Source organism: Nelumbo lutea, chromosome 6 (assembly GCF_056320005.1).
Source record: "Nelumbo lutea isolate HS-2025 chromosome 6, American lotus-T2T, whole genome shotgun sequence".
NCBI lineage: Eukaryota > Viridiplantae > Streptophyta > Magnoliopsida > Proteales > Nelumbonaceae > Nelumbo > Nelumbo lutea.
Genome location: NC_142689.1, coordinates 11,411,259 through 11,431,965, shown reverse-complemented (window position 1 = coordinate 11,431,965; position 20,707 = coordinate 11,411,259). Strand labels below are relative to the sequence as shown.

General features: G+C 48.9%; 1 protein-coding gene across 2 annotated transcripts in view; it reads right to left on the bottom strand.

Moving 5' to 3' along the window:
- LOC148847328 (Galactose oxidase/kelch repeat superfamily protein) overlaps positions 1–669 on the bottom strand; it is a 55,859-nt gene extending 55,190 nt beyond the window's left edge. For both annotated transcript variants that reach the window (XM_088949800.1, XM_088949799.1), the window contains exons 1-2: positions 514–669; positions 319–416 (exon numbers count right to left, since the gene is read on the bottom strand). In XM_088949800.1, coding sequence (XP_088805926.1) covers positions 319–416; positions 514–575 — 160 coding nt within the window. In that variant the 5' untranslated portion in view covers positions 576–669. The remainder of the gene's footprint in view (positions 1–318; positions 417–513) is intronic.
- Between the last annotated feature and the right edge of the window lie 20,038 nt (positions 670–20,707).

The following is a 20,707-nucleotide window of genomic DNA, read 5'->3' as shown; positions in this document are numbered from 1 at the left end:
TGGGCGAATGGGTTGCTACCTTCGATCAAAAGTTATATTCATACTATATTTAGGTCAATTAGGCAATGAAGAGGTTTTCAAGTTAAAGTTCAAATATGCAGTAGCAAAGGGGGAAAACAACAGAATTTTCAATATCTTGACTCGACGTACAAGTACAATTCTTCAGGTCGAGTTCTACAACGTACAGGTATCAGCATATATGAACAAAACCAAAAGAATGCAATTACATTCAAGAACTCCTAATTCCGAGTATCCAAGAGTAAGGAACGAATTTAGAGTGAAATTGGAGGCAATAAATTGAAAGAAGAAAAAAAGTACCAGTGTCGTAGACCGTGAGATCGCTGATAAATCTCTTGTCGACGAGGCCACCAAACACGACGACCTTTGATTTCCCGACGTTGACTGCAGTGTGGCCACTGAGAATCAAAAGAAAATTTAAGGTTTGAATCTATAATTTCACAGGAAACAAAAGCACACATTAAAGAAAAGGGAGGAATGGAAAGAAATGGTTGCCTTCGAGGCTGGGGGAGAGTTCCACCAAAATCAGAAGACTCGGCTCGAACCCAGTAATGCATGTTTGGCGTTGCCTCTTCTCCGAGTCCGGTGAACTCGTCTGTCGTCTGTGTATCAGACCGTGACTGGATACTGGATTTCGGTTTGCCATCATACGCGTGCCTTTTATGCACAGTTTGTGTTCGAATAGATGGATCTTACGTGTGGGTTGACGGTAAATTTTGACCGTTAGTTAAATGGGCTCGATTAAAGCCCGGGCCTCCACCCTCCGGACTCCAGAGCAATCATGGACAGCTCGTAACCGTGTGATTCCGGGACCATCTTTTCATTCTACGGTTCTCAGCGATAGCGTCGTTTTAACATTAAGGGGCCCGTTTGCCGGTTTGGGAGGGAAGCTTTGAAGGCTCAGTTAAACTGGTTCAACTGCTTTGAAGAATTGAAGCCCTCCAGATAAATTATTCAAAGAAGCTGAACCGGACCGACAGTCTTTGAAGTGATTAATGAATGACTAACGACAGCTGCTTTGGGTTCTTCAGATTTTTCACCAAATATAACTTATAAGCTATTTATGTGGCGCCCATTTGAATTAAAATATATTCAGCTTTGATTGAGCTGCATTGAACGTTAGGCTGCGTTTGGTTAGAGTGCAATTTTATTTGTATTAGCACAGGTACATAAGAGTGCAAATGAAAAAAAATGCAAGTTCTGGTTTAACTTTGTCTTGTATTTTACTTTATTTGTAATTAAACAAAATAAGCTAAAATTTGAAAAAAAAAATGTAAAATTTACACTCAAATCATTTGCACTGCCATAATTTTGCATTAATAAAAATTTATTTGCATTGCAACCAAACACAGCCTTAGCTTCACCATAAAATCTATCTTTTAGTTGAATTAAAATGTATTTGTTCTTTCCAGGTTTTTCACCAAGCATACTTCTAAACTTTCCATGTGCGTGTGGCACAAACAGTTTCTGGCTTTGCAAAGTGAGCCCAGCATGCTTATATTTGAAGAAAATTTTCTAAAAGCCCAAATATTAGCAAAAATTTGGCAGGCTCTTTTCGTAACTTCTTCAAATTAAGGGTGCACTTTGGGTGGATTCAAAGTGGAGAATTTATCAAAATCTGAATGACCCTCGGCTTGACAACATCCACCCCTATTTTCAAAGTGGCTCAATAAAGGCAGTGCCTTGGATTTTAAAAATGATTCGGAGACTAAATCGGTCAGGGGTTCTGTTATCGGGTCGAATGGTTCAATCATTCGAATCGAACGGTCCAACCATTTTGATAAAAAAAAATTAAAATTAAAAAAATGGTCAAAACGATTCAAACGATTAACCGGCCAGATCAGTGGTTTGCTGATCAAAATCAATGATTTTAAGCAAATTTCAAGTTTTGAAGAAAACCGAAACCAATCACCTGACTAGTTTCTGGTTTTTTTAGTCCAACCATATGGTCCTGTCCAGTTTTGAAAACCATTGCATCAGCCTTCTTAATCAGGCCCTAAGCCTGTTATCATCATCATTCCCATATGACAAATCCATCTGATTCTATTGGATTTTTTTCTTTTGGTAGAAATTGGATCTAGTTTTGTAGTGTTATTTCCGTTGAATCGGGAAAAAAATCAATATATTGATATAAAGTTGATTTCATGAAGTGGAAAATGATTTTATGTGCATATCAATTAATAAAATGTGTTTAAGGAGTATGAAAGGTTTCATAACAAAATAAAATATCATTAGATATTGTTTTATAGTATTTAAACAATTGTGTGATCTAAAAAACGTGAAATTATCTAAAAAAAAAAGATATAAAGAGTGAAACGAATGATGATGTAAATTAATGGAGGTGCGGATTCGAGTCCTGTTACCATCGACTTTGAAAGAGAATTATTAGTGTGATGCTATCTTATTCTACAAAAAAAAAAGGAAAAAAAAAAAGAAATACAGTCCCTAGGGATCCACACATACTATTTGATGGAGGATGATTTTATCCGAACTATTGAGATGATGACACGTGGGCATGACTCAGCACGAGCAACAGCTCAGTAGTCAGGCTCGATCGCGACCAAGTAACAAGTTTGTAGAACAGCTCACTATGTCATAGCTCTCTATAGGGGGAGCTCGCTACAACACGAACTCCAGATCTCCCGAGCTACTAAGAAGGGAATACTCCAAAATTATTTCAGCACGCGAGCTAGGGAAACCAGCTCGCTCCAACACCTGGGCAAAAGAACTGCCCCAAAGACCAACCTTGATGAGGGTCACCTCGAAGTGCCCCTAAGAGCTTGCTACAAAGTAGCTCGCGGCAAGGATAGCCCGTTACGAAGTAACTTGCGACTGTGATGCAACGCTCTCAGGAAGCTTCCATCTGACAAGATCGTACTCGTCAGACTGTGCCACGTCTCTCGACTGACGATGCAGTCCCTGCCCAATTGCCAGTCTGCCCCACGTCTCTCGACAGATGGTGGCTTGCCTATCTCTTCGGAGACGTGTCACTCAGCCGAGCAGGCAATACGTTGTAACGATCACCTGTGTAGCCCTGGCAGGAAATGGCTGTGATAGTAGCCCAATGGCGGTTACGCCCGATTTGACAAGAACACCCCTATAAAAGCCCTTAAAGCGGAGAGACAAACTCTCTCTTAGAATTAGACCTAAACTTGCACTCTTACTTGCTCATGAGCTAATCTCGAGACATAGTGATCTAGCGCGATCTACACTCTTAGCCTTTTGTATTCTCTCTTCTTCCTCCCCAGCGTTCTAACTTAAGCTTTGGAGTATTCCCGCCAGGCAAATCCCCGGGAATCCTTCTTCTTCATCTTCTCAGTAGTCGTTCATTGCCAACAAGGAGCCAGTTAGGAGTGCCCGGATCGTGCCACATCATTTGGCGTCGTCTATGGGAAACACTTCTAAAAGTCTTCCTCCAACCTTTTACAGCACTTTTTTCCAAAAAACATAGCATTCTTCTTGGCTTCTTCCGGCAATGTCGGACGTGGAAACAACCAGAACGCTTCTGGGGAGCAGCCCCAGCTTCCCTGTCCCCCTCACCATGGACGGAGTCCCAAGTTTGAATGTGCCTCTTACAGTGGCACCCGCCATTGCACCGCTCCCTTCTACAGTAGGAACAACCTTTACTGAACCCTCGGTTGTGCCCCCAATGACCAATCTGAACCAATTGGAGGACTTAGTGCAATGCATGCGGGCCATGCATGCTCACATGCAATAGTTCCAACGGTTTCAACTCTACCAACAGCAAGTGCTGCACCAGGTTTCCAGTACCAATACCAGTACCAGCAGCAGTTTCCCTCTCTGCCTTAGGCCCAGATGCCGCTTCCCCCTTGGCATCCAGCCACGAAACAGGCCAAGCCAACCCGTCGGAGTGAGCGGCCTCGTCGGGAAAAAGCCTCCCAGGTCCAAGATCTAGCCAAGAGCCATGCCTCTTCCCGTAGCAAGAAAGAGAGGCCGGCTGCCCCCTCGGCACCTGCCTCGCAGCCTGTGGGCGGGTTAGGGGCCTCTCACCTAATAAAGCCCGTGTCACCACAACCTTCGTAGTTCGAGCTCCCGTTAGCAGACAACCCATTCGAGGTTCTGGCAGCAGGCTACAGACAGGGCCCTTTGATCCAGAGTCATCACCAACAGTCCGAGACTATCGAGCTCGGCAACACCGAGGCATCAAGCACCAACGCCGAACCAGCAAAGCAGCAGCGAAGACGCCAGCAAGCTCGCCGAACTGCTTCCAGAGCCTCTCCCGAGCTCAAAGGAAAGGAGAAGGTATGCTTAGCTGAAGTGAAAGCTACCCCCCCTCCTCTCGGTTTCTTCCCCGCTATCTCCAGAATTCCTTGTTGTCCCCATGCCAAAGGATTTCAAGCTCCCTTCTCTAGACAAGTATGATGGGTCTTTCGATCCAAATGACCATGTGGATGCCTTCCAGTCCCAGATCTACCTGGCACAAGCCAGCGAGTCCTGCATGTGCGTGGCCTTTTCCACTACCTTCAAAGGAGTGGCCTGCACCTCATACCGAAACCTCGCGCTTGGCTCGGTAAGAAGTTGGGCACAGTTTGTGCATGTTTTCACCTCCCACTTCGTCACCAGCAAGAGATGCATGCGAACTCAAGAGAGCCTCCTTGGCATAGTGCAAAAGGAAGGGGAGTCCATCCAGAGCTATATCAAGCGGTTCAATGACGCTTGCTTGTAGATACCCAACCTGAATCCCGCAGTTTGCCTCACAACAGTCAAGCGAGGTATCATCCATAAGGAGTTCAAGTGGCACATAGTTGTCAACCAACCGAAAACCATAACCGAGTTCCTTAAACTTGCGGATCGGTTTATTGGGACTGAGGACGAGATCAACCAGAAGGGCGAGTAGGCCCCAGAAAAAAGAAAGAGGGAACCAGAACCCCTGTCTCAGGGCGACAGCAGAAAGAAGAAGGACATAGCTCGGGGGGCGAGGGCAGTTCAGCCCTCCCGAGCTCCAGTAGCAGAAAGGGACTACACGCCCCTCAACACAAAACGGGCTGAGATCCTCATGGCGATCAAGGACGCTCTGTACGTGAAGTGGCCACCTTGGATGAAGGCCGACCCTAGCACTTGGAATAAAAATTTATATTGTGGTTTTGAAAAGATCACATTCATAGTATCGAGAGTTGTAAAAACCTCCATGATGAGATAGAGGAGCTCATCCGTTGCGGATATTTATGAAATTTTGTACAAAATAATAATAATAATAAAGCAGGTCGACAATGGAAGCAAAGTAAAGACACTCCCAAGTCTAGCAGGCAAGCGGAACCACCGCAGAAGCAGCCCCCCGAGGAGAGACCGGTTCGGGGAATCATCCATGTTATAGTTGGAGGCTCAATCATGGCGGGATGCACCTCAGCAACAGCTCGCGAGACCGGTAGGGAAGGGCAGAACCTTCCGAAGTGACCAAGGACAGAAGACCCCATCTTCTTCATAGAGGACGATGCATGCGGGGTCCATTACCCCATGACGATGCGCTTGCCATAAAAGTGAAGATCAATGACTTCGAAGTCAAGCAAGTCATCGTCGATTCAGGCAGCTCGGCAGACATCCTCTTCAAAGTGGCCTTCGACAAACTTCAGCTTCAGAGAGCGACTTAAAGCCCGCGATCACTCCTCTTCTGGGCTTCAGCGGAGAGGAAGTTCGGCCCCTAGGAAGGGTGACAGTACTTGTGGAAGTCAACACTTGGCCTAGCATTGTGAGGATCAACCACGACTTCTTGGTGGTCGCAACCCCCTCCCCATACAACACCATAGTAGGTCGGCAGATTACCCATGCTTTACGGGTTGTGGTATCTACCTACTACTTGTCCATGAAGTTCCCCATGGACATTGACATCGGGGTAGCGCGAGGTGACCAGCTTGAGTCTCGCAAATGCTACCTCGCCGCCCTTAAGGGAAAAGCCAAGGTAGCCGATAACCTCGAGTTGGAGCGACCTACAAAGCAGAGCGAGGAGCAAGCTGTTCCTACGGAGGAGATCGTCTCTATCCCAACCTTGGTAGAGGACCTTGCCCAAACACTTCAGATTGGTGCTTCCATCAAGGAGCCCCTATGATCCGAACTGGTACGCTTTTTACTTAAGACTTTGGATGTTTTTGCTTGATCCGCGGCGAAAATGCCCGACATAGACCCCAACATCATAACTCATAAGCTTAATATCGATTCTGTAGTTAGGCTCGTTAGACAAAAGAAACGCAACCTAGCCCCAGAGCGGTGGAGGACACTCGATGAGGAGGTCAGGAAGCTCCTTGTAGCCAATTTTATCAGGGAATTCCATTACCCGAGCTGGGTGGTTAACCCCATTCTGGTGAAAAAGGCTAACGGTAAATGGTGCATGTGCGTCGACTACATCGATTTGAACCAAGTTTGCCCAAAGGACTGCTTCCCACTCCCTGGGATCGACCGCCTAGTGGATGCGACCTCGGAGCATGAACTGCTGAGCTTTCTAGATGCCTACTCGGGCTACAATTAGATCAGAATGGACCCAACCAATGAAGAGAAAACTGCCTTCATAACTGACTTCAGCCTGTATTGTTACAAGGTCATGCCCTTCGGACTAAAAGATGTTGGGGCGACCTTTCCAAAGACTTGTAAGTAAATTGTTTGAGCCATTGATTGGCCAAAAGGTGGAATGTTATGTAGACGACATGGTCGTCAAAACCCAGCTTTCTTGCAACTTAATACAAGACTTGAACTTAGTTTTTGAAATTCTACGTAAATTCAATATGAAGCTAAACCCAAATAAGTGTGCCATTGGAGTCACCTCGGGTAAATTCATGGGGTACATTGTGAACTAGCACGACATTGAGGCCAACCTAGACAAAATAAAGGCCATCTTAGACATGCAACCACCTTGGAAAATGAAAGGGGTTCAAAGGCTAAATGGTCGAATAGCCACCCTAAGCCGCTTTATATCCAAGTCGGCAGATCGCTGCTTGCCTTTCTTTAAGGCAATTAAAAGCAAAGGGTTCGAATGGACCCAAGACTGTCAGCTCGCGTTCGACGAGCTCAAAAAATATCTTGCTAGTATACCGGTCTTAACCCGGCCCGAAGAGGGTGATGTTTTAGAGTTGTATCTCTCGGCCAACGATGAAGTGGTCAGCTCGGTACTAATAAAGAAGTAGATCGGGTCCAACGCCCTATCTACTATGTTAGTAAAGTGTTGCAGGGAGCAGAGACAAGATACCCAGAGATAGAAAAACTGGTCTACGCACTGGTTATCGCAGCCCGAAAGCTCCACTTGTACTTCCAAGCTCACATTGTTATCGTCCTCACCGACAAACCTTTGAGGCAAGTCTTACTCAAACTCGAGGTCTCTGGCCGACTAACGAAGTAGTCCGTTGAGCTCAGGGAGTACAATCTCCAATATCAGCTACAAACTGCTATCAAAGCCCAAGCCTTAGCATATTTCGTTGCAAAATGCACTTTCGGCTCTGAAGTCCCCAGACCAGTTGAGCATGAGGCCCCCAGTTCGGGCGAGCCCGAATCTCCTAGGCTAGTCGAGTCTGAGCACCGTGAGGTTGCAGCCAGTGTGGCATCTCTCCTAGTTAGGCCAAGCGCGAACTGGGATGAGGAGCCCTGGATCCTTCACGTAGATGACTCCTCGAACCAGCAGGGCAGCGAAGCTGGAATAGTCCTGCACGACTCAAGTGACACAAAGTTGGAGTACGCACTACGCTTCGAGTTCACGGCATCCAACAATGAAGCGGAATATGAAGCGTTGATAGTCGGGCTATCTCTAGACAAAGAAATGAAAGCCAAGCACATTATCATCTGCAGCGACTCCCAGCTCGTGGTCAATCAGGACACCGGAGAATATGAAGCTCGCGAACCGACTATGATTGCTTACTTAGCCAAAGTACAGGAGGCCCTGCTCAACTTCCAGACATACTTCAATAGGCAAATCCCAAGGTCGGAGAATGCTGAGGCTGACGCCCTGTCCCGGTTATCCAGCACCAGTGATAATACCATGAGAACCGTGTACATAGAGAACTTGCCTTGGCCTAGCATTCTCGGGGGGCAGAGGAGGTCGCTCCCGTCGTTCAAGCAGAGCCGAGCTGGATTGACTCGCTCGCGAGCTTCTTACTACATGGGACCCTCCCTGCAGATCGCAACGCCGCCAGAAGGGTAGAGCGTCAGGTGGCCAAATATGTCATGATAGACGAACGACTGTATCGAAAATCCTACATGCTCCCCTACCTGCGCTACTTGCGACCTACCGAAGCTGACCTCGTACTCCGCGACACTCATGAAGGTCTGTGCGGTGGACACTTGGGGGGGCTAGGCCCTCGCCCAAAAAGCACTACGACAGGGATATTACTGGCCAACGATGAAAGTTGACGCCATTGAGCTCGTCAGAAAATGTTACAAGTGCCAGAAGCACGCCAACATCCACCATCAGCCTGCTGCTGACCTTAAGTACCTCACCAACCTGTGGCCTTTTGCACAGTGGGGTATCGACATACTTGGGCCATTTCCACTAGCAACAGGCCAGAGGAAGTTCTTAGTGGTAGTAGTGGATTATCTCACCAAGTGGGTAGAAGCCAAACCTCTCATAAGAATCACAGACCGTAACGTCCAGGACTTCTTTTGGAAGAACATAGTGTGCCGCTTCGGGTTACCTCGGGTATTTCTGATAATGGTAAGTAGTTCGAGGACATCAAGTTCCAAAATTGGGGCCAAGACAAGAGGATCCGACAGAACTTCACTTCAGTCGTGCACCCTCAAGCAAACGGTCAAGCAGAGGTTACAAATAGAGCTATTCTTCGCGAACTCAAAGCGCGCCTAGATTGAGCTAAAGGATTGTGGGCAGATGAGTTATCCAGCGTTCTATGGGCTTACCAAACCACAGAGAAGACTGCCACTAGAGAAACTCCCTTCAACCTCACCTACGGAACTGAAGCAATCATCCCAGTTGAGATTGAGGTTCCCTCGCTACGATTGGAAGCGTACAACGACAAGGCAAATGAAGAAGAGCTACGTACCAACCTCGACCTACTCGACAAAGTAAGGGACCTTGCGTATATCAGGACTGCAACTTATTAACAAAGAGTAGGTCGGTACTATAACGCCAGGGTCAAGAAGCGAAACCTCCACGTTGGTGACCTGGTCCTTAGAAAAATTATGGTACCTGAGCCCGGCGTTGGTAAGCTCATACCAAATTAGGAAGGACCTTATCGAGTGAAAAGAGTTCTCAGGGAAGGAACGTACAAGCTCGAAACCCTTGAAGGGAAACAAGTACCTCGGGCATGGAATATTGTCAACTTAAGGCAATATTACCTATAACCACTGAGTAGACCATGAGTCACTCCTAGAGCCTAAGGGACAAAATGCCGAGCTAACACAACCTCGGCACAATAAGACCTAGTCGCCTCTATGGCATGGGTGAACTACTAAGTAGACCATGAGTCACTCTCGGAGCCTAAGGGTCAAAATGCCGAGCTAACATAACCTTGGCGCAACAAGACCTAGTCGCCTCCATGGCATGGGCAAATTCAAGGGCAGACTATGTCACCCCCTCAACCTAAGGGCTAAAACATCGAGCTAACAAAGACCTTGGCATCAGGAAAGACTTAGCCGCTTTAGTGGCGAAAGCAAAGTATGGAATATCAGAGGTGTTGGCGGCCCGGGTTTATACCCCATGAAGCATGGCTCATCTCGGCACATTGGTTGAATCAAAGTATAAGTAACAAACGTATAGTTCGGGCATACATGGTAACCACTTCGCGGTATACTATAGGGGTGCCTTAAACGTAACTGCTAAAATGTCCTATTTCAGGTATGTAGCCCTAATAGCTCGAAGTGATGAGATCGTTTTAGCAAAGATAAAAAGAGCACACCATACTTAGAAGAAGAAAAGAAATTTCATTACCGTTTCAAAAAAAAAAAAACAATCGAGCTAAACAGCTAGAGAAAGTTTAGCAGAAGGTAAAAATGGCACAACCGCCCAACAAGATCTTTTCAAGACCGGGTTTATGGCACTCGGGAGCCACCAGAAATCAGAAGCAGAAAACCAACACCACCAGCCTCAGGGGTCCACCTCCTCCACCTCGTCCTCGTCCTCGTCCTCTGGGGAGTCAGGCTCTTCCTCCTCCTCCTGGTCAGCCGTCTCGAGAGACAGGCCCTTCATAGTAATGCCATCAAGGTTGAGCCCGGAAAATTAATTTCGGACCAACCAGCGACAGAGCTTGAATTCGGAGCGGTACGAGCTCGAGCCATACTTCACTTGGAGGTTGTGATATTCCTGGGAGTCCTTGAAGTCCCAGACTGCCTTCTCTCGCTCGGCCTCCACCATGTTGTCGAAGTTCCGAGTTCGATCCAGAAGAGTGGACTCCAAGTCCCAGACCTGTTGGCAATGGAGCTCCCTCTCCGCTGCCACCCTCAATGATTCCTCCCTATAGCATGCACTCTCTTCGAAAAGCCTGGCAATCTGCACCTCCTGGTCTCGAACGAGCAGCTCATGGGACTCGCTCCCCTTGTGAGTGTGAAGGAGCTCGCCTTGGAGCTTTTGAACATTGACCTTCTGGTTACGAGCGTCGCAGGAGTGGATGTGCGTCTGGAGGGCCATGGCGTGTATGGCGGTGTTCACCTGCCAACAAGACACCAGAGTTAAAGGATAACAAAAGGAAGCAAAAGATGAAGGAGAAGAGAAGGACCACTTACCACCATACAATGAGAGACGGCGAGTGCGGCAAGATTCCCAAGTTCCATCGCCCCCCATTTAGTGACCTCTTAGTTGTAGATTGCTCTTTGGCTCCTCCGACGAGACACGACAAAGTCATTCATGCCCTCCCAGTTCCCCACTGGGAACCGTGGTTAGGGAAACAACTGAGAAGGACCTAGAGGGACCACCCCTTGCTGCGGGAGTTCGCCCTCCTCGACGCTGGCCCCACTAGCACCTCCGGATGGAGGCGGCGGAGCTTCAGGCGGCAGAGAGGTGAAGTCTGGCTCAGCAGACCCGAACTCGGTACCCCCAGAGGGGGGTGTCCGGTTGGGGCGTGACCTCTTCACTTTGCGCTTCTAGTTGCTCGAAAGGAGGCGGCGCGAATAAACTCCGGACATGATGGCTGCCAAAAAAGCAACCACAAAATATCAGTTCAGTAAAGAACATAGTACATGTATATACGCAATATTACTAAAAGACACTACACGACCTAAAAAGACAACCTACCCGGACTCAAGCCGACTTGCACGAGCTTCTCCTCAGTCAAGTAGTCCGAACAGAGGAAGCCTACCGATGCCCAAGACAACATCGTTTTCTGAGTTTCGGGGTCCAGCTCAGCCCCGGGGTCCTGGATGGCGGATGGCGCCCCTCCAAGAAGTGGGGAAGGGCCACCCCTCGAGGTTATAGACCACGAAATAATCCCTCTTCCAGGCGGGAATCTTATTCGGTAGCTCATGCAAGAGCTTATAGCTGCGGCGGGGAGAGAGGTAGTAAAAGTGCGTGGAACCCTAGGAGTGACATTCTTTATGCAAAGAATAGCGGCAAAAATGTCAAGGTTCAAAGGAAGACAATACTCATAACACAAAGATATAGTCCCAACCATGTTTCGAATAGCGTTGGGATGGAGTTGATAGATGGTGATGTTAAAATGGTTTAGTACCTCCACGATTAAGGGGTGCAAAGGGAGACGCAGGCCAACCTCAAGCTGTTCCTGGAAGATAACTATTGATGTAGCGCAATCCGGGCACTCCTAGCTGACCACTTATTGGCTCCTTGCTGGCAATGAACGGCACCTGAGAAGATGAAAGGAAGGATTCCCGGGGATTTACCCGGTGGAAATACTCCGGTGCTTAAGTTAGTACTGTGTATGGGAAGTAAAGGGAAAAACGAAGGCTAAAAGTGGAGGTTGCGCAATTTCTCTGTACTCGAGAGATTTGAGGTTTCAAGAAGAATTTTTTCCTCTGCCCTGAGGGCTTTTATAGGGACGCTCCTTGGGAGATCGGACATAACCGCCACTGGGCCCCTTGCCACAGCCGTTACCTGCCAGGGCTGCGCAGGTGGCCGTTGTGACGTACTCCTTACTCGGGCGAGTGACACATCTCCAAAGTAACAGGCACGCCTCCGCCTACTGAGAGACGTGGGCGCAGACTATCGAAAGGACAGAGGCTGCGCCATCAGTAAGGGATATGGCGCAGTCTGATTGGTACGGCCTGTCAAATAGAAGCTTCCTGTGGAATGCTCGTGTGACCCACTCCTGAGCTACTTTGCAGCGAGCTCGGAATACTTCAGGAGTACCCTTAGTAGAATTAGTCCTCGGGATGACTTGTCTGCTTGGGAGTTCGGGCAAGCTGGTTTTCTTAGCTTGCGAGCTGAAGTTGCCTCGGAATATCCCTTTGGGGGTAGCTCGGGGAACCTGGAGCTTGCATCATGGCGAGCTGCTTTATGGACCCGTTACTTAGCTGTACCGGGCCGCAATGCTGAGCTGTCGCTTACATCGAGTCATCATCCACGTGTCGCCATTTCATAGATTGGGTCAAATCATCCTTCATCAATTGCCCCCACTCCTTGGGCTAAGGGCATTGCCATAGCGTGGGGAGTTTATGAAGCGTGATGGACTGATTTGACCGAAATTCAAACTTGATTGACTACCCTCATTAAATGCATTCGCGGGAATCAAGAGATCTTCTGTCTTCCTTGACTTTTCAGATTTCGAAAACGTGCTGAGGTGGCCTTTAATTCCAAACATCGTGCAGCTGTGACTACCTTAACCGTGGAAGATGTGCCGCCAATCGCCTTTGATTTTCAGAAGGCGTGCAGTCAGGATATCTGCGGACCGTTGGATCTGCTTTGATCCGGGCCGTCAGTTTGAAAAGGTGGGGGCTATATATAGGGGCCCCTCGGGCCCTATCTTCCTCCACGCCATCCTTTGGATTCTGAGGTCGCATATTTCGCCTAGCCTACTCGAGTTCCTCAGTTTGCTTCGTTCTGTCTTACTCTGGTGAGTCCCAATCGTCGTCAGCCATGTCTGGGTACCCACGCCATACCTATCACAGGGGCGATAGCCAGGATGATGATGCTCCCTCGAGCTTGGGAGGAGCTTGGGAGCATATCCCAGAGGCTCGGGAAGCCTCTAGCAATATGGCATCTACTTCTAGGGGAAGGGAGCCTGATACCTTTGGCCCTTCTTTAATGACAGTGGAGAGACTCAAGTATCTGATATGCTACTTTTGTCTCTCTCGGGACCTAGTTTACAGCCTCTCTACTGGCAACTTCCCCTGGGAGCATGGTCCCAACGATATAGTGATATTTCAAGAACAGCTCTCGGTTGGCTTGCGTCTCCCCCTGCACCCCTTGATAGTGGAGGTGCTGAATCATTTCAATGTCACTATTGATCAGCTTCATCCCAACGCTGTTCGGAACATGGTTGGGACTATATCCCTGTGTCACGAGTACTGCCTTCCTTTAGATCTTGATACTTTTGCTTCTATCCTTTGTATAAAGAATGTTGCTCCTAGGGTTCCTCCAGAGAGGCGCTTTTATTACCTCTCCCCCCATCGCGGCTATAAGCTCTTGTACGAGCTGTCGAATAAGATTCCCGCCTGGAAGCGGGACTACTTTGTGGTCCGTAACCCGGAGGGGTGGCCCTTTCCCACTACTTGGAGGGGCGCTATCTAGGACCTTGGGGTCGAGCTGGACCCTAAGACTCGGAAAACGATGCTGTCCTAGGCATCAATAGGCTTCCATTGCTTGGACTACTTAGCCGAGGAGAAGCTCGTGGAGACAGGCTTGAGCCCGGGTAGGTCGCGTAGTGCCTTGTGACTTGTGTACACATGCATTTTGTTTATTGTTGGACTAATACCTTGTGGTCTTGTGGCAGCCATCATGTCCAGTGCCGATCCACGCCACCTTCTCTCGGGCAGCCAGAGACGCCAAGTGAAGAGGATGCGCCCCGACCGAACCCCACCTTCGGGAAGCGAGCTCCCTCCTTCGCCCGAGGTTCCGATGCCCCCTCATGAGGGGACTAGTGGGACTAACCCTGGGGGAAGCGAGCTCCCTCAGCCAGGGGAGGTATCCTTTAACCCCCTTTAGCCCCGTCCTTACCCCCGATTCTCAGTGGGAAACTAGGAAGGGGTAAATGATTATCTGGTAGCCCGCCAAAGGATCCGAAAGGCAGTTACCAATGATGAAATCGCTTAGCGGGGAAACATGGAGCCCGAGAATCTATCCGCGTTCGCCTCTGCTCACTGCATGGTGGTAAGTGACCTTTCTCCCTCTTATTCTCTTGTTCTGCCCTTTTCCGCTATCTCCTAATCTTTCTTTCTTGCCGACAGGTAAATTCTGCCATCCATGCCATGGCTCTCCAGACGCACATCCACCGCGTCGACGCCATTGACCAGCGTGCTACCAACTAGAAACTCCAGGTTGAGCTCGACCGGATCCGGGGTGAGCTCCATCACACCCGCAAGGGGAGCGAGTCTTAGGAGCTGCTCGTCCATGACCAGGAAGCTCAAATCGCTCGGCTTACTGAAGAGAGTGCACGCTATAGGAAGGAATCGTCGAGGATGGCGGGGGAAAGGGAGCTTCTCAGGCAACAGGTGCGGGACTTGGAGTCCACTCTTCTGAACCGGACCCGAAACTTCGATCAGATGGTGGAGGCTGAGCGAGAGAAAGCGGTCTGGGATTTTAAAGACTCTCAGGAGTTTCATGACCTCCAGGCGGAGTATGGTTCGAGTTCATACCGCTCAGGGTTTAAGCTCTGTCGGTGGCTGGTTCGGAAGTTCTTTGGGCTCAACCTCAATGGTAATACTATGAAGGGTCTGTCTCCTGAGACAACGGACCAGGCAGATGAAGAGGAGCCTGATTCTCTAAAGGATGAGGAGGCGGATTCTTGAGGTGGCATTTCTCTGGGCTTCTGTGGCTTCCGGGTGCCGTAAACCCGGTCTTTCACAAGTTTTTAGTTGGGCGGTTGTGCCCTATGATGATGGAACCTTTCCCGAGTTGTTTAGCTCAGTTACTGCACTTTTTTTTGTCAATGAAAGTTTCTTCCTTCTAAGCATGATGGACTCCCTTTCTTTTTACTAAAACAATCTCATCATTTGAGCTGTTAAAGTTATATACTTGAAGTAGGGCTCTTTTGTAGGCGTTATCCCGATTTGTCACGTTTAAGGCCTATGTGTTATATCACAGAGTGATTACAACGTATGTCCGAGCTAAGCATTGGTTGGCTATTTCTCGGTTCGATCAACGTATCGGGACGAGCTATGCTTCGCGGGGTTTAAACCCGAGCTACTTACGCTTTTAATATTTTATACCTTGCCTTCGCCACTAAAGTATCTTTTCTTCACGCCGAGGTCTTTGTTAGCTCGGTGTTTTGGCCCTTGGGCTGAAGAAGTGGCTCGTGACCTACTCGTGGAGTTTGCCCATGCCATAGAGGCGGATGGGTCCTGTTGTGCCGAGGTCATATTAGCTCGGTATTCTGGCCCTTAGGCTTTGGGAGGGACCCGTAGTCCGCTCTTGGATTTCTCCCAGGCCGAAGTGGTAACTGGGGTCTTCTTGTGCCGAGGTCGTGTTAGCTCGGTATTTTTACCCTTAGGCTTTGAGAGGGACCCGTAGTTCGCTTGATTTTTACAGGTAATATTGCCTCAGGTTGACAATATTCCATGCTCGAGGTACTTGTTTCCCTTCGAGGGTCTCAAGCTCATATGTTCCTTCCCGAGCACTCGTTTCACTCGGTAAGGACCTTCCCGGTTGGACCCGAGCTTGCTAGCACCGAGCTTAGGCACCATAACTTTATGAAGGGCCAGGTTGCCAACACGGAGGTTTCGCCTCTTGACCCTAGCGTTATAATACCGAGCTACCCTCTACTGGTAGGCTGCGGTCCTAATGTACGCGAGGTCCCTTACTTCGTCAAGTAGGTCGAGGTTGGTACGTAGCTCGTCTTCGTTTGTTTGATCGTTGTATGCTTCCAGGCGCAACGTAGGTACTTCGATCTCTATGGGAATCACTGTTTCAGTGCCATAGGTGAGATTGAAGGGTGTTTCTCCCGTGGCGGTCTTCTCCGTGGTTCGGTAGGCTCATAGGACACTAGGTAGTTCATCTGCCCACAATCCTTTAGCTCGGTCCAGCCATGCTTTAGTCCGCGGAGGATGGCTCTGTTCGTGACTTCTGCCTGACCGTTTGCTTGAAGGTGCGCGACTGAAGTAAAGTTCTGTTGGATCCCCATGTCTCGGCACCAATCTTGAAATTTGATGTCCTTGAACTGTTTGCCATTGTCAAAAATCAATACCCGAGGTAGTCCGAAGCGGCATACGATGCTCTTCCAAAAGAAGTTTTGGACGTTTTGGGTTGTGATCATCACGAGGGGCTCGACTTCTACCCACTTGGTAAAGTAGTCCACCACCACTACTAAGAACTTTCTTCCACCCGTTGCTGGCGGGAATGGCCCAAGTAGGTCGATGCCCCACTACGCAAAGGGCCACAGACTGGTGAGATACTTGAGGTTGGCAGCGGGTTGGTGGTGAATATTGGCATGTGCCTGACATTTGTCACATTTTCTGACGAGTTCAATGGCGTCTACCTTCATTGTTGGCCAATAATACCCTTGTCAAAGCGCTTTCTGGGCAAGGGCCCTGCCCCCCATGTCCGCCGCATAGGCCCTCATGAGTGTCGCGGAGTACAAGCTCGGCTTCGGTAGGTTGCAAGCAACGCAGGTAGGGGAGTGTATAGGAACTCCTGTATAGCTGCTCGTCTATCATAACGTATTTAGTTGTCTGGCGTTGCACCGTTCTGGCTGCATTGCGATCTGCAGGGAGGGTCCCGTGTAACAAGAAGCTCATGAGTGGGTCAATCCAGCTTGGCTCTGCTCGAACGACGGGAGCGACCTCCTCTGTCCCCCGAGAATGCTAGGCCGAGACAGGTCCTCTATGTACACGGTTCTCATGGTGATGTCGCTAGTGTTGGCTAACTTGGACAGGGCATCGGCCTCGGCGTTCTCCGACCTAGGGATCTGTCTGATGAAGTGTGACTGAAAGTCGACCAGGGCCTCTCTGACTTTGGCTAAGTAGGCAACCATGGTCAGCTCACGAGCTTCATATTCGCCCGTGACCTGGTTGACTACGAGCTGGGAGTCACTGCAGATAACGATGTGCTTGGCTTTTACTTCTCTGGCTAAGGTTAGTCTGGCTATCAGCGCCTCGTATTCTGCTTCATTGTTGGATGCCTCGAACTCGAAGCGTGGCGCGTACTCCAGTTTCATGCCGCTTTGGCCGTGCAGAACTATTCTGGCACTGCTGCCTTCTTGGTTCGAGGAGCCATCTACGTGAAGGATCCAGGGCTCCTCATCCCAACTCGTGGTTGGCCGAGCTAGGAGAGGTGCCACACTGGCTACTACTTCACAGGGTTCGGACTCGACCGATCCAGGAGCTTCGGGCTCACCCGAGGTGGGAGCCTCACGCTCAACCCGACTGGGAACTTCAGAGCTGAATGTGCATTCGGCTATGAAATATGCTAAGGCTTGGGCCTTAATGGCAATTCGTGGCTTGTACTGGAGGTCGTACTCGCTGAGCTCAATGGCCCACTTTGTTAACCGACCGGAGACCTCAGGCTTAAGCAATACTTGCCTTAGAGGTTTGTCGGTAAGGATGATAATAGTATGAGCTTGGAAGTACGGACGGGCTTAACCGACCGTATCTCATTTTTGCTCCCTGCAATACTTTACTAACATAATAGATGGGTCGTTGGACTCGATCTACTTCCTTTATTAGTACCAAACTGACCACCTCGTCGCTCGCCGAGAGGTATAGTTCTAAAACATCACCCTCATCGGGCCGGGTTAAGGTTGGCACACTAGTGAGGTATTCTTTGAGCTCATCGAACGCGAGCTGGCAATCTTGGGTCCATTCAAGCCCTTTGCTCTTTATTGCCTTAAAGAACGGCAGACAGTGGTCCTTCGATTTGGACATGAAACGTCTTAGGGCGGCTATGCGGCCATTCAACCTCTGAACTTCTTTCAGCTTTCGGGGTGGTTTCATGTCCAAGATGGCCTTAACCTTATCCGGGTTGGCTTCAATGCCGCATTGGTTAACGATGTATCCTAGGAACTTACCTGAGGTTACACCGAACACACACTTGTTTGGATTCAATCTCATATGAAACTTACGCAAAATTTAAAAAATAGAACGCAAGTCTTGTATTAATTCATGTAAGAATTGAGTTTTGATGACCATGTCATCCACATAGCATTCTACTTTTCTGCCGATTAATGGCGCAAACAATTTATTTTCAAGCATCTGAAAGGTTGCCCCTACGTTTTTCAACCCGAAGGGCATAACCTTGTAATAGTAGAGGCCGAACTCTGTGATGAAGGCAGTCTTTTCTTCGTCTACCGGGTCCATCTTGATCTAGTTATAGCCCGAATAGGCATCCAAGAAACTAAGCAACTCATGCCCTGAGGTTGCGTCCACCAGATAGTCGATTTGGGGGAGCGGGAAGCAGTCTTTCGGGCAAGCCCGGTTCAGGTCGGTGTAGTTGACACACATGCACCACTTTCCGTTGGCCTTCTTTACCAGGACGGGGTTGGCTACCCAGCTCGGGTATTGGACTTCTCTTATGAAATCCGCTGCGAAGAGCTTCTCGACTTCCTCGTCGACCGCTTTCCACCATTCCGGGGCTAGGTTGCATTTCTTCTATTTAACGGGCTTAACTACAGGATCAGTGTTCAGCTTGTGAGTTATGAGTCTGGGGTCTATACCGGGCATTTCTGCCGTGAACCATGTAAAAATATCTAAATTTTTAAGTAAAAAACTTACTAGTTCGGATCGTAGGGGCTCCTGGATGGAAGCGCCGATCTGGAGCGTTCGAGTTGGGTCTATTATCGAGGTCGGGACCGCGACCATTTTCTTCCATGGGTGCGGCTTGCTCTTTGCCTTGCTCCGTGGGTCGCTCCAGTTCAAGGTCATCGGCTACCTTGGTCTTCCCTTTTAGGGTGGCAACGTAGCACTTGCGGGACTCAAGTTGGTCTCCCCGCGCTACTCCCACTCCGAAGTCGGTTGGGAATAGCTAAATGGTAAGTGGAGTCCACCGCCTGCAGGACATGGGCGATCAGTCGACCTACTATGGCATTGTAGGGCGAGGGTGTCACTACCACTAGGAAGTTGTGCTCGAATCAGGCCACACAAGGCCACATGCCGACCTCCACTGGGACTATTATTTTCCCAAGGGGCCGGACTTCTTCTCCGCTGAAGCCTACCAAAGGAGTGTTTGCGGGCTTCAGGTCGCTTCTCTACAGCTGAAGCTGGTCAAAAGCAACTTTGAAAAGTATGTCGGCCGAGCTGCCTGAGTCGATGAGTACGCGCCTAACCTCAAAGTCATTGATTCTCAGCTTTATCACGAGTTCGTCATCTTGGGGGTAATGGACCCCTCGTGCATCGTCTTCTATGAAGAAAATCGACTCTTCTGTTCTTGGCCACTTTGGGGGGTTCTGCTCCTCCTGGGTGACTTCACGAACCGACGTCCGAGCTGTCGCTGAAGTGCAACCCGCAATGATTGAACCTCCTACTATGATGTGGATGGTCCCTCGAACTGGCCTCTCTTTTGGTGGCTGTCTCTACGATTGTTCGGGTGGCCTGCTGCTATACTCAGGAGCGTCTCTACCGTGCTCCCCTTGCCGACCTGTTCTATTACTATTATTATTATCATTATTATTATTATTATTATTATTATTATTATTATTATTATTATTATTATTATTATTATTATTATTATTATTATTATTATTATTATTATTATTATTATGTACAATGTTCCTCAAATATCCGCGATGGATGAGCTCATCTATCTCGTCGCGGAGGTTTTTACGACTCTCGGTACTGTGACTGTGGTCTTTATGAAAGCTGCAATACAGATTCTTATTTCTATCATTGGGATTCCCCCTCAGACGGGGTGGCCACTTCACGTACGGGGCGTCCTTAATCGCCATCAGAATTTTGGCCCTCTTCGCGTTCAGTGGAGTGTAATCTGCTCGGTCCGGAGCAGGAGCTCGAAACAGCTGACCCGGCTTTGCACCCCGAGCTGTTTCCTTTTTTCTTTGAGTGTCCTCTTGACCGGGAGGTTCTTCTCTTTTTCTTTTTTCGGGTACGCCCTCACCCTTCTAGTTGATCTCCTCTTCGGTGGCTATGAACTTATCCGCAAGTTTTGGAAACTCAGTTATGGTCGCGAGTTGGTTGACGACCATGTGCCACTTGAACTCTTTGTGCTTCACGCCCTTCTTGGCTGCTATAAGGCGTATGGCGGGATCCAGGCGCGGTATCTGCATACAAGGGTCGTTGAACCGTTTGATATAACTCCTGATGGACTCTCCCTCCCTCTGTGCTGTTGAAGATGCTTTCTTCAGTTCGCGGGCACCGCTTGCTGGTGACAAAGTGGGATGTGAAGGCTTGTGCGAACTGCGCCCAACTTCTTATTGACCCGGGCACCAAGTTCCGGTACCACGTGCGGGTTGCTCCCCTGAACATAGTGGAGAAGGCCACTCACATGCACGACTCACTAGCTCGCACCAGGTGCATCTGTGACTGAAAGGCATCTACATGATCACTCAGGTCGAATGACCCGTCATACTTGTCAAGAGGGGAGAACTTGAAATCCTTGGGCATCGGGACCGCTAGGAGTTTAGAAGATAGGGGGGATGGAACTGAGAGAAGGGGAGCTTTGGCTTCGACCGAGTCTACCTCTTCTTTGCCC